Here is a 14,600-nt window from a genome sequence, read left to right on the forward strand (position 1 = left end):
TGAAGTGTCCGCCACTGGAGCTTGTTCAGCATCTCCGTAACGCTCTCGCGCTGACTAAATGTCCCCATGACGAATCGCGCTGCTTTTCGCTGGATCATGTCTATCTCTTCTATTAATCCAACCTGGTAAGGGTCCCATACTGATGAGCAATACTCAAGAATCGGACGAACAAGCGTTTTGTAAGCTACTTCTTTCGTCGATGAGTCACATTTTCTTAGAATTCTTCCTATGAATCTCAACCTGGCGCCTGCTTTTCCCACTATTTGTTTTATGTGATCATTCCACTTCAGATCGCTCCGGATAGTAACTCCTAAGTATTTTACGGTCGTTACCGCTTCCAATGATTTACCACCTATGGCATAATCGTACTGGAATGGATTTCTGCCCCTATGTATGCGCATTATATTACATTTATCTACGTTTAGGGAAAGCTGCCAGCTGTCGCACCATTCATTAATCCTCTGCAGGTCTTCCTGGAGTACGTACGAGTCTTCTGATGTTGCTACTTTCTTGTAGACAACCATGTCATTTGCAAATAGCCTCATGGAGCTACCGATGTTGTCAACTAAGTCATTTATGTATATTGTAAACAATAAAGGTCCTATCACGCTTCCTTGCAGTACTCCCGAAATTACCTCTACATCTGCAGATTTTGAATCGTTAAGAATGACATGTGTTCTTTCTTCTAGGAAATCCTGAATCCAATCACAAACCTGGTCCGATATTCCGTAAGCTCGTATTTTTTTCACTAAACGTAAGTGCGGAACCGAATCAAATGCCTTCCTGAAGTCCAGGAATACGGCATCAATCTGCTCGCCAGTGTCTACGGCACTGTGAATTTCTTGGACAAATAGGGCGAGCTGAGTTTCACATGATCTCTGTTTGCGGAATCCATGTTGGTTATGATGAAGGAGATTTGTATTATCTAAGAACGTCATAATACGAGAACATAAAACATGTTCCATTATTCTACAACAGATTGACGTAAGCGAAATAGGCCTATAATTATTCGCATCTGATTTATGACCCTTCTTGAAAATGGGAACGACCTGCGCTTTCTTCCAGTCGCTAGGTACTTTACGTTCTTCCAGAGATCTACGATAAATTGCTGATAGAAAGGGGGCAAGTTCTTTAGCATAATCACTGTAGAATCTTACGGGTATCTCGTCTGGTCCGGATGCTTTTCCGCTACTAAGTGATAGCAGTTGTTTTTCAATTCCGATATCGTTTATTTCAATATTTTCCATTTTGGCGTCCGTGCGACGGCTGAAGTCAGGGACCGTGTTACGATTTTCCGCAGTGAAACAGTTTCGGAACACTGAATTCAGTATTTCTGCCTTTCTTCGGTCGTCCTCTGTTTCGGTGCCATCGTGGTCAACGAGTGACTGAATAGGGGATTTAGATCCGCTTACCGATTTTACATATGACCAAAACTTTTTAGGGTTCTTGTTTAGATTGTTTGCCAATGTTTTATGTTCGAATTCGTTGAATGCTTCTCTCATTGCTCTCTTTACGCTCTTTTTCGCTTCGTTCAGCTTTTCCTTATCAGCTATGATTCGACTACTCTTAAACATATGATGAAGCTTTCTTTGTTTCCGTAGTACCTTTCGTACATGATTGTTATACCACGGTGGATCTTTCCCCTCGCTTTGGACCTTAGTCGGTACGAACTTATCTAAGGCGTACTGGACGATGTTTCTGAATTTTTTCCATTTTTGTTCCACATCCTCTTCCTCAGAAATGAACGTTTGATGGTGGTCACTCAGATATTCTGCGATTTGTGCCCTATCACTCTTGTTAAGCAAATATATTTTCCTTTCTTTCTTGGCATTTCTTATTACACTTGTAGTCATTGATGCAACCACTGACTTATGATCACTGATACCCTCTTCTACATTCACGGAGTCGAAAAGTTCCGGTCTATTTGTTGCTATGAGGTCTAAAACGTTAGCTTCACGAGTTGGTTCTCTAACTATCTGCTCGAAGTAATTCTCGGACAAGGCAGTCAGGATAATGTCACAAGAGTCTCTGTCCCTGGCTCCAGTTCTGATTGTGTGACTATCCCATTCTATACCTGGTAGATTGAAGTCTCCCCCTATTACAATAGTATGATCACGAAACTTCTTCACGACGTTCTGCAGGTTCTCTCTGAGGCGCTCAACTACTACGGTTGCTGATGCAGGTGGTCTATAGAAGCATCCGACTATCATATCTGACCCACCTTTGATACTTAACTTAACCCAGATTATTTCACATTCGCATTCGCTAATAACTTCACTGGATATTATTGAATTCTTTACTGCTATAAATACTCCTCCACCATTGGCGTTTATCCTATCCTTGCGGTATATATTCCATTCTGTGTCTAGGATTTCGTTACTGTTCACTTCCGGTTTTAACCAACTTTCCGTTCCTAATACTATATGCGCACTATTTCCTTCAATAAGCGATACTAATTCAGGAACCTTGCCCTGGATACTCCTGCAGTTTACCAATATTACGTTAACGTTTCCTGTTTTTGGTCTCTGAGGAAGGACGTTCTTTATCAACGATGCTGATGTTCTCTCTGGTAAGCCGTCAGGTATTTTATCGTTTCGCCCAAGGGGGGGTCCCTCTAACCTAAAAAACCCCCGTGTGCACGCCACACGTACTCTGCTACCCTAGTAGCTGCTTCCGGTGTGTAGTGCACGCCTGACCTGTCTAGGGGGGCCCTACAGCTCTCCACCCAATAACGGAGGTCGATGAATTTGCAACCATTATAGTCGCAGAGTTGTCTGAGCCTCTGGTTTAGACCCTCCACACGGCTCCAAACCAGAGGACCGCGATCGACTCTGGGCACTATGCTGCAGATATTAAGCTCAGCTTGCACTCCGCGTGCAATGCTGGTTGTCTTCACCAAATCAGCCAGCCGCCGGAAGGAACCAAGGATGGCCTCAGAACCCAAGCGGCAGGCGTCATTCGTTCCGACATGTGCTACTATCTGCAGCCGGTCACACCCAGTGCGTTCAATAGCTGCCGGAAGGGCCTCCTCCACATTACGGACGAGACCCCCCGGCAAGCACACTGAGTGCACACTGGCATTCTTCCCCGACCTACCCGCTATTTTCCTGAGGGGCTCCATAACCCGCCTAATGTTGGAGCTCCCTATAACTAATAGGCCCGCCCTCTGTGACTGTCGGGACCTTGCCGAAGAATCGGCCACTGGCCCAACAGGCGAGGCATCCTGTGGTGGCTCGGAAACGATGTCATCACCACTAGGAAGCACCCCGTACCTGTTGGAAAGGGGTAAGGCAGCTGCCACGCGGCCAGATCCCACCTTCGCCTTTCGGCCAGGCACGCGCGAGCCCACCACTGTCCGCCATTCACCCTGGAGTGATGGCTGACCGGTAAGATGCTCACTGCCGGAAGACGCAGCGACATCAGGGGTTCCATGTGATTCCAAGGCCACCGAAGTAGGCATAGGTCTCACCATAGTTGCCCCAACGCCACTACGAGCCGACGCCTGCGCCTCGAGCTCGATGAGCCTAACAGACAAAGCCTCCACCTGCCCCCGAAGAGTGGCCAATTCTCCTTGCGTCCGCTCACAACAACCACAGTCCCTACACATGACTATGTTTACCCTACTCTATACGGTGACAAATTCCGAAGATAATCTTCTGATGAGCTACTCTGATAATCAAGAAACACTCACTGAAATACGAGACGCGAAAACTATGCTAGGTTTTCCCAGAAAAACTATTTAAAAGCTAAGCGCAGCAAATAAGTACAAAATAAATTTCTCTCCTAACGATCAAGAACTGTTAGTTTCTATGCAGAGCAGATAAACACAAATAGAATCCCTTCCTTAGTGGAAGGTCGTAAACAAAATGCAAAATAAACGCTTTATACAAACAGTACTCGCTGCTGCTGGTGCTCTCGCTCTGGCTGTCACAAGACAGCCTGCCACTCATCCCTATTGAGGGCGGATCCTCGTGCCAGGTATGCTGTTAGGTGTATCAATAGCAGTACCCATGGCAAAAACAAGAAAAACCTGAAGAATCCCACGTGACGTACCAGATTCTCCACTGCTTCTGCTGCTGTTAAACCCTGAGGTAGTAACCTGCAGATGGCTGATCTCAGCGAACACTGTCTTCAGCTATTCGTGAACTGTGGCCAGCTGCTCCTGTATCTGCATGCACCATGTACACAACCTATCCATTTCTACAACAACTAACATAAGAATTAAACTGTACAAGCACACAGAAGAAGCTAACTATAACATAATTTGATAGATAAAAAAATCTACTCACTGAGTGGCGGCAGTAGAAAACATACGCAAAAGTTATGGAAATGTGCAAGCGTTCTGAACCAGTAGCTTCTCGTTCAGGCAGAAGAGTTGAAGGGGAAGGAAGAGGGATGAAGGAAAAGGACTGGTGAGGTTTAGGAAATCAGCAGAGTTATGGAAAAGTGCTCAGAACTGCTTCAACCTTTCCACCAGAAGAAGGGTGCCACTGGCTCTGAAAGCTTTCACATTTCCTTAACGTTTGCGTGCATTTTCTACTGCCACCACTTGTTGAGTAGGTTTTATATCTACCCTATTATATTATAACTAGTGATGACAGTGTACGAGTAGGTTAAAAGCCACACAAGACGAGTATCTTGGATTCAAATGAGGGGCTGCTTAAGGAAGTACCTGACATTCTAGTCTGGGAGATATTTACAAGGGATAAAATATTATCTTAGACGTATCAGCCTGTGGCAACTCCTTCCCTCTCCTCCATCTGTAGCAGCAAACAACGGGCTGTGTAGACCGGCAACCAGCTCCACAACACCCTTGTTGGTCACTTCCACCGGAGGGAGAACTTAAGACAGCAACGCTTTCCGTGCGCTAGGCACACCGAACCTTCACTTGACCAGTCTTGTTCCACTCCAATGAGGCAACATCCACAGCTGTGCTCTTGGCAGCTCGTCCGTGGAACACCATGTGGCCCGCGTCGTCATCCGCTGCATTTCACCGGGGTATGCGTGAACAGCAGAATTATTATCCAACTCTTGTCTTTATCATACTGTTGCAGTCCTTTTAATAAGAGGAGTGCTACCGCACTTTTTCTATGCCACCTTCCAGAGCTGCGTCTCCTTGAGGCAATTCTACTAACTACAGGAGTACATAGCTTGATGCCTGATGCCCGGTTTGTCATCCCAGTATCAGCAACTGGAATACTGCGTGCAGTGTAGTACAAATTGTGCAGTGAAATGATTGTGCACTAGGACTACCAGGCTGATTTATTACTATCCTATCACCGGCTATTTTGGCACCCCTTTGTCGCCAAGCATGCCATTGAAGTGGCTTTCCCACATTGCCAGGTGACGTCAAACAAAGGTTGTAAGCCACCCATCGTCCACCCAATAAAGACCCTCCTCGAGTAAGAGGTATCAGCTCATTTTGAATGTTACTGTAGTAGTCAGCTTTTGGGTTAATATTTTAGAACCAGCCCATGTGACACTTCCAGCACATGTATTGCCACTTTCTTAACTAGCACACTGGTTAGGCATGTGCACCCTTTAGGTGTACAGGAGGGAACATAAATTGTTCCTTCACTGCTGACCCCTTCTAAACCAAAGTGCTGGCTCTCATTACAGAAACAAGCTTGTTTTCCTTTCTATTACTCCGATTAGCACAACCCATGTGGTTGCGAAATCAGTTCCTGTTAGGTGAGCCAGATGTGTCCTGCTTGCACCCTCACCTGCCCCTTGCCCTCTCTACCCCTCCATGGACACCACCCCTCTCCACGCATCACCAACCCCCTGTCCAGAACCCCTTCACGCATGCCCTCCCTTCGTGTGCACCACCATTCCCCTTCCACATCCCTCCTCGTGTGTCTTTGCCAACGGCTCTTACACCATGTGCACCACCATGCCACTTCCGCAGCTGACAGATGTGCATCCGGACAAGCCACAGGGCAATGGTGTGGTGTACTGAACAACCCTTCCAATAACAAAACACGGCGAAGATTGTATTGCACAGTCCACACCGTGTGTGCCCCGCCTGCCTTCTTCTCCGCAACATTGCTAGCTAGCACCCTCCCGCATACTGTGAAATGCAGCCTGCATGGTTAAGTCACTATGTCTCAGCCATATGTCCCCACCCTTACGGCGGTCACATCCGACAGGCTCTCTAACCAGCACCTACAAGCACTTTGGAGGTGACAGAACTCCACACACAACTGTCGGCACTACAAATCACTTGACTTACCTGACCAATGGGGCGGTGCGACCAGCACAAGCTGACACTGCAGACCCCCCCCCCCCTCTCTTTCAGTCACGCTGCTGCTCATTTGTCTCCCCCCACCCACCCACCCCCTTCAACCCACGCCTATAGTTTGCTTCCATCGAGGTTGTGTTCAGAGGTTGCTCCATCATGAGTTATGCAACAAAATTTAGATTGTTGTCAGCCACTTCGATCCAACCACTCTTTCCACCTCTGGCAGCTGCAGTCAACTAAAAGAATGCATCATTTCCAGCTTCACGCCCTCAGTGCTGGAATGGGCACATAATATGTTATCATCCAAACAGAGTGACGACATGTGCCTGTTCATATTACTCTATCACATCTGAGCACTCACTGAACTGCACATCCTCCCCGAATGCCTGCTCCTAAACTCCCATTCACGGTGCCCTGGCCTCGCATGCCCACTTATTGTTAGGTGACGCTACATTCTTGACCGATAAACTGTTCAGAAGCCTCGACTCCTTCCCCGCTGCAGCTGCAGCTTGGAATGCCAGCTACCACCTCATGGCTCCAGCCAATTATTCACCTACCCCTACCGTTCAACCCCAAGCCACAACGTCACTCGTGCCACCTGCCACTATCGACCCTCCATTTGGCAAGAAAGCCTCCAGCCTCTACCACATTTTGGTCCATCTGAGCTCCGAGATGGCAGCACTTACCACCAGTGTTTCCTGCCCTCACCTCAGGCACCTGCTGCCAGGTGATGACTGCTCTCACACAAGTGAGGCTGGCCCAGGTGAAAACATACGCCTCCGCAGGCACATTTCTAACTGCCTCCCCCCCACCCTTGACAACTAAAACAACCACAAATTAGGCACAGCTTGCTGGTACCACCAGACGTTTGGTGAGAATGAACACCTTGCTCCTGATCCCCAAACTCTGCAGCCATTGGCAGTATGTGCGCCTAGTTGCTGAGTCACTTCACTTCACAGTGCCTATTCATATGGGATTTGAATGACGCTAATCTCCCTGCCCACTATCTCATTGACACCGGCTGTGACTTATCCATATTCCCCTGCAAACTACCACTACTAGACCCCCCTCCACCCTCTCCTCTACACCACTGCCGCCAACATCTCGGCTATCCCTGCTTAAGGGGTGCATGCATAACCATTCGCTCGACATAGGCTTCCAGCACAAACTCCCGGGGACCTTCACAGTCGCCAACATTACCGACCCCATTCTGGGCACCGACTTCCTCGTCACTAAAGCCAACAAACCGACCTAGTGAAGCACTGTTTAGTTAATGGTACCTCTGGCAGGACCGTCCACTGCGGTTCTCGCACCGCCTAGTCCTTCACCATGAAACAACTGGCAGTTTCAGGCCCATATGCTCAGCTGCTTGCAGAATTCCCCCCTACTCACCGAGCAGGGTGGCGCAGTGGTTAGACACTGGACTCGCATTCGGGAGGACGACTATTCAATCCCGCGTCCGGCCATCCTGATTTAGGTTTTCCGTGATTTCCCTAAATCACTCCAGGCAAATGCCGGGATGGTTCCTCTGAAAGGGCATGGCTGACTTCCTTCCCAATCCTTCCCTAATCCGATGAGACCGATGACCATGCTGTTTGGTCTCCTTCCCCAAACCAACCAAGCAACCCCCTACTCATCCAGCAACCCCCATAATGTTCAGCATGACACTGTGCACTACATCATCACTATCCCTGCTCTCACTGTTTTCTGACATGCCTGTCTCCTACCCACTCCCAAGCACAAAAGGAGTTTGAAGAACTGCTCACCTCTGGTGTACTTCACCCTTCCAAAAGCCCCTGGGCTTCAGCTCTTCATTTGCCCCAAGGATGGTTCCTGGTGACCTTGCAGTGATTACCGTAAACTCAATGCATGCACCATCTCTGACTACTATCCCACTACTCCGCACCTATAATGATGCCACCTCAGGAGCTACTATATTCAGTAAGACATATTGCACTGCAGCCTACACACAAATCCCAGCTGCCCCAGAGGACATTGAGAAAACAGCCATAATCACACCTTTCGGCCTGTTCGAAAGTGCATTTATGACATTTTGCCTGCGCAATGTCGCACGAACAGGGCAGCGATTTTTGGACAACACCCTCTGGGTCACACCTGGGTCTTTCGCCCATCTAGACGATATACTCATCTACTCCAGAGACCCTAATGAGCATCATGAACAACTATGCAAAATTTTTTCCTGCCAACAGAACGGTGGAGTGATCCTCAACTTGGCAAAATGTGTTTTCGGGGTCAGCAAGGTCAAATTCTTTGGACACTTAACTCTCTGCTAATGACCCCCGTCCCCTCCCTGAGACAGTATAGGCAGTAGTGGACTTCCCATGCCCTACTAGCTTCAAAGGCCTCCAGCGTTTCATTGGCATGGTCAACTTTTTTCGTCATCTTCTTAAGGAGGCTACTGTCACCCAAGAGCCCCTTACTACAGCACTCTGTGGCGATAAAAACAAAGGGAACAAGCTAGGCCCTTGGACCCCAGCCATGATTGAGAGCTTTGAAATAACAAAACGAGACCTACCCAATGCGGCCCTTCTGGCTCACCCCTACCCCATGCACACCTTGAAATAGTGGCAGATGTGAGTCACACGGCTATCTGAGCCACCCAACAACAATACGTGGACAACATCTGGCAACCGCTCGCCTTCTTTTCATCCAAGCGCTCTGATAAACAACGGTGCTGTGGTGCATATGGCCATGAGCTGTTTGCAGTCCATGAAGCCCTTAGATTACAATGCCCTGGCTGTATCTCAAGAGGGTGACCCAGACCTGGCCCACACACTTCGGAATGCCGACTCTGGCCTCAGATGCCAGCTAAGATACACACCTCGCTTCAACCATAAGATCTGTTGTGATGTCCTCTTGGATCCTTCACAACCTGACAGCTCCAATAGTCGCCCCCACACCTTCCCCCATCCACCTTCTGAAAACTGGCATTTGACCACATCCACGGCCTCGCACCCACAGACACCTGTGCTTCTATCACCCTCATGAAACAACGCTTTGTCTGGCCTGGCACCCAACATTACAGCAACTGGGCCCGGTCCTGTGTTCCATCCCAACGTGCCAAGATTGGACAATAGGTTCACTCCCTGTGGCCACCTTTACCCCCACACAACACCAGTTCAGGCATGTTCACCTCGACATTGTCAGCCCACTATCCTCCTCCAACGAGTATCAATATCTGTAGACAATTATTGGTAGAATGAAATTTTCACTCTGCCGTGGAGTGTGTGCTGATATGAAATTTCCTGGCGGATTAAAACTGTGTGCCAAACCAAGATTAGAACTCGGGACCTTTCTGTAAGGTTCGGAAGGTAGGAGACAAGGTACTGGCAGAACTGAAGCTGCGAGGACGGGTCATGAGTTGTACTTGGGTAGCTTTAATTGTTGACAGATTTACTCGGAGGCCGGAGGCCACCCCTATCCCAGATATTTCTGCCAAAACAGTGGCTGCAGCTTTTGTTTGGAACTGGGTGTCCCGCTTTGGTTTCCCACATGAAATCACTACAGATCGCAGGCACCAGTTCTCCTCGGCACTCTTCCAATCTCTGGCAGCCACCTGTGGCTCAAATTTCCACCATACCACCAGCTACCACCTGTCAGCTAACGGCATGTTGGAGCGGCTCCACCACACACTTAAAGCCATCCTCACATGTTATTCTTCTGAATGGCCTGGTGCCCTACGACTGGTACTTCTAGGCCTGCGGATCGCTCACAAAATTGACCTGTGAACTTTGACTGCTGAGCTGGTATATGGACGGCCACTTGTGTTCCTGGCGATTTTTTGGAAGTGACCCCACTGCCACCTGACAGCACCATTCCAGGTTTTGAACAGCACCTCCAGGGCTACTTGGCCCAACTGTGACCAACATTTCCACAATGGCACTGTGTTCATCCACTGCAACCTCACAGCATGCACGCACGTCATGCTTTGAGTGGATACATACTACCCGCCACTCCTCAGTATTCGGGTCCTGATGTGCCACCGGCCGACGCCATCCCCGACACACCTCCAGCCAACGCTGCCTCTGGTCCACCACAACTAACTACATGAGTGACACACCTCCCAGTACACGGGACCCTGATGCTGCCACCGCACTAACCTTTTCACAGCCTCCAGCTGACATAGACAGTGCTCTACCCCTAAAGGTGCCTGCCACACTCAACAGAATATTGTTATCACCACTGTTGGTAGCACCTGGACGCTTTCCGGATACTAGGTAGGCTGAACCATCATTAGTCTCTTGTTCCGCTCTGACGAGGCAACATCCTCGGCTGTGCTCTCCACAGCTCGCTGGTGCTTGGTCCGCATCATCGGCAGCTGCATTTCGCCGGGGCATGTGCGAACTGCAGAATTCTTACCCCACACTCATCATTGTCATCGTCCTGTCACGGTCCGTTTAATAAGAGGAGTGCTACTCCATTTTTCCCGTGCTGCCTTCCCGAGCTGTGTCTGTTCAGGCCATTCTACTGACTACAGGGTACAAACCCTGAGGCCAGACACCTTGTTCATCATCCCAGTATCAGCAATTGGAATACTGCGTGGCACGTAGTGCAAATAGTGCAGTGAAGTGCAGTGCGAGCCAAGACTACCAGGGTGATTTATTACTATCTCCAGCCATTCTGCCTTTCCTGCCAAGCATACCACTGAAGCAGTTTTTTCACGCCATCATATGATGCCAGACAAAGGATGTAAGCCACCTATAGTCCACCCGGTCCAGACTCTCCTTGATTAAGAGGTATTAGCTCATTTAGAATGTTACTGAAGTCATCAGCTTTTGGGTTAATATGTTAGAACCAGACCGTGTGGCTCTTTCAGCACGGCCTGTCATGTATTGCCATTTTCTTAACTTGCACACTGCTTAGGGATGTGTGCCCCTCTAGTGTATAGAAGGGAACACAAATCATTCCTTCAAGCTATTCTCTCTCTCCTTCCAGTGGACAATACGAGAACCTACTGTCTGATCTTGGTGCATCCATATGTTTGCCAACAGCACCATTCAATGTCTCCCTAGTAGGATCCAAGAGGAGCACTCCATGATCGAAAAGGATTCTTGTATGGCAAACACAGTGAAGATTAAATTGGGGATCGATGTGGAAGGAAATCTACTGTCTTCATTAATCTACTGTCTTCATTAATCTACTGTCTTCATTAATCTACTGTCTTCATTAATCTACTGTCTTCATTAATCTACTGTCTTCATTAATCTACTGTCTTCATTAATCTACTGTCTTCATTAATCTACTGTCTTCATTAATCTACTGTCTTCATTAATCTACTGTCTTCATTAATCTACTGTCTTCATTAATCTACTGTCTTCATCCTGACACTTCCCTTGGGCAATTTTGGGAAACTGCAGAAAATCTAAATCTAGATGAACTGACCAGGAACTCAACGTCTGGTCCTCATGTCTCTTATCATAGCACTGTCTCGTTCAGTGCCCTGTGAAGGAGTTCCTCTGAAGAAACCAACTGAAGTGAATGTGATTTCAGCAACATCAAACCAATCTTTTCTCCATCAGAACAAGACAGTGACTAACACATATAACCAAATAGTAATATTGTAGGAACAAAATTGTAGCTGGATCCACAGATTCATTTCTGCACTGCAAATACCACAACTTTGTTCTGCAAATCATTTTCTTTCAAAAAATTAGAATTCTTTTTTGCTCCAATAAACAAATATTCTACACCAGGCATTTAAATTAAATTCCCTCAGTCAACATGACACCTATGAGATGGCTACAGAGAAAAATAAAACGAGATATCCATTCATACCTGTTGTGACTGTGATGACTGGCACTTCTTACTAACATCACAGCAGCGAATAAGTTGGGACACAACCTGATGCAACTTTGTCAGCTCGGGATATTGGTATTTTATTGGTGGTCCGGGGCCTTCATCAAGTGCTACCAACATGAAGGTTGCAGGTACATTCAACTGTAAATGGAACAGTAATTAAGAAATTGGGTCTCCTTACCTATATTACACATTTGATCAAAACAAAGTTTTACAAATGAAGACATTTATGTTATTTTGTCACATGATGATGTTGTTGGAGAGCCGGAGCTCTTACATATACCATTTAAATGAAAATATGTTTAAGATTTACTGACTTATTCCACATCCAAGAGGGCCATTTCACTTGGATGTGAGGAAGCAATACTAACATATCTCTCTTGCTTTGTAAATATTTATTGTGTATTCCTGTTTTATGACTTGTTCTACACCCTTTAACATCTCTCCACTATGGGTCTATAGAACAGAAAGTACAACTAATCTATAATGGGATGTTTTTAACATGCAGCAGCAACGAGACACAATTTGCTTATGGTTAAACAAAGTATAGCAAAACTAAATTGTGGCTCATTGTTGCTGAATGTTATAAACATTCTGTGAAACAGTGATGTGTTTTGCACAAAACACAACATGTCTGAGAATTTTCAATTCAATTCTTTTATTCTGTAGGATCAACTTACATATTGGATCACTTATGATTCTAATTACAAAAAAACAAAGATGTGGGATCAAAATAAATTTTTCTTGCCTGTTGTATGTTCTTGGCAAAAAATGAAATGTGCAATGGAATTCATTAGCAGCACAGGGACATTATGAAGTAGATTTTTCATAAATGAATGCATAAGTAATCGCAGATGGTGAAATAGAGGACCACAGAATGTTCTACCAAATTTATTAACATTAGAGAACAAGACAGAGGAGAGCAGGCAGGATGAAACAGTATAGATATCTACTTAATTCTTGGCTGTATGGGATTGGTCTCTTTTTAAAATAAAGTTCTTGTAATGACTGTATCACACTGATCAAAAGCTTATCAGTCACTGGTCTCTCAACAGTAAGAGAACGTACAGTAGCCAATTCCCAGTCAATCAGCATGTATTTCGATAAACAGTGTTAACATTATTCATTCACATATCTAGCTTTAAGTATGCTGCTCAGTCACACCCAAATAATAGCAATATAGTTGGTCAATATATAATGTGCATATCAAGTATGTCAATACAATGCAAGACCAGTCACTAATGTACTTATAGGGAGCCATTTATGCATAAATGACGTATTGTTAAAATATGATCAATCACCAAGCTGTAACATGACTGCATGTTTGAAATGTGGCAGTGTCATACAAAAAGTGTGCACACACATTAACCTCATTACAAATCTCCTCATGGACTATCACCTTACTGTGCTGTGGTAGTCTGTGTGTCTCAATTATCCACAGAGCTATGCTCTATGCTGGTGGGAGTTGTGATCCTGTTAAGAGCCACCTGTGCCAGATTGGTCAGTGAGAGGCCAGACAAAGGAGTTGTTCCCATTGAAGGCTCCCTTGTTGGGACTATGTGAATACCTAAGTCTGACCTAACTTGTCTAAAACTACTGCCCCCCCCCCCAAAAAATAATAATAATAATAATAATAATAATCAGCCACTCTTGGCTTTTCAACTCTGATGGTATAGTTGCAAGGTCTGAGGGTGTGTTCTCATTTTCAATCTTTAGTCTTATAGATAAAAGTGGGGTATCTTTGCATGTAGTGAAGCCATTTCTTCTAGGGGAGTAAATCCTAATATCAAATCCTGGTCCTTCAGGTTTGCATTGTGTCAATGGGTCAGCACCTCAATGATGTGACTTACCAAATGAAAGTGCTGGCAGGTCGACACACACACAAACGAACACAAACATACACACAAAATTCAAGCTTTCGCAACAAACTGTTGCCTCATCAGGATAGAGGGAAGGAGAGGGAAAGACGAAAGGATGTGGGTTTTAAGGGAGAAGGTAAGGAGTCATTCCAATCCCGGGAGCGGAAAGACTTACCTTAGGGGGGAAAAAAGGACGGGTATACACTCGCGCACACACACACATATCCATCCACACATATACAGACACAAGCAGACATCTCACAAGCAGACATTAAATATGTCTGCTTGTGTCTGTATATGTGTGGATGGATATGTGTGTGTGTGCGCGCGCGAGTGTATACCCGTCCTTTTTTCCCCCTAAGGTAAGTCTTTCCGCTCCCGGGATTGGAATGACTCCTTACCTTCTCCCTTAAAACCCACATCCTTTCGTCTTTCCCTCTCCTTCCCTCTTTCCTGATGAGGCAACAGTTTGTTGCGAAAGCTTGAATTTTGTGTGTATGTTTGTGTGTCTGTCGACCTGCCAGCACTTTCATTTGGTAAGTCACATCATCTTTGTTTTTAGATATATTTTTCCTACGTGGAATGTTTCCCTCTAATATATATAAAAAAACAAAGATGATGTGACTTACCAAATGAAAGTGCTGGCAGGTCGACAGCACTTTCATTTGGTAAGTCACATCATC

The 14,600-nt window shown here is 46.2% G+C and overlaps 1 protein-coding gene across 1 annotated transcript in view; it reads right to left on the reverse strand.

Moving 5' to 3' along the window:
* The window catches only part of LOC126236057 (probable ubiquitin carboxyl-terminal hydrolase FAF-X), a 346,675-nt gene that overhangs the window by 46,706 nt on the left and 285,369 nt on the right, over positions 1-14,600 (reverse strand). Inside the window, exon 39 of the mRNA XM_049945098.1 lies at positions 12,038-12,199. Coding sequence (XP_049801055.1) covers positions 12,038-12,199 — 162 coding nt within the window. The remainder of the gene's footprint in view (positions 1-12,037; positions 12,200-14,600) is intronic.

Source organism: Schistocerca nitens, chromosome 2, assembly GCF_023898315.1.
Source record: "Schistocerca nitens isolate TAMUIC-IGC-003100 chromosome 2, iqSchNite1.1, whole genome shotgun sequence".
In the NCBI taxonomy this organism is placed as follows: Eukaryota; Metazoa; Arthropoda; class Insecta; order Orthoptera; family Acrididae; genus Schistocerca; species Schistocerca nitens.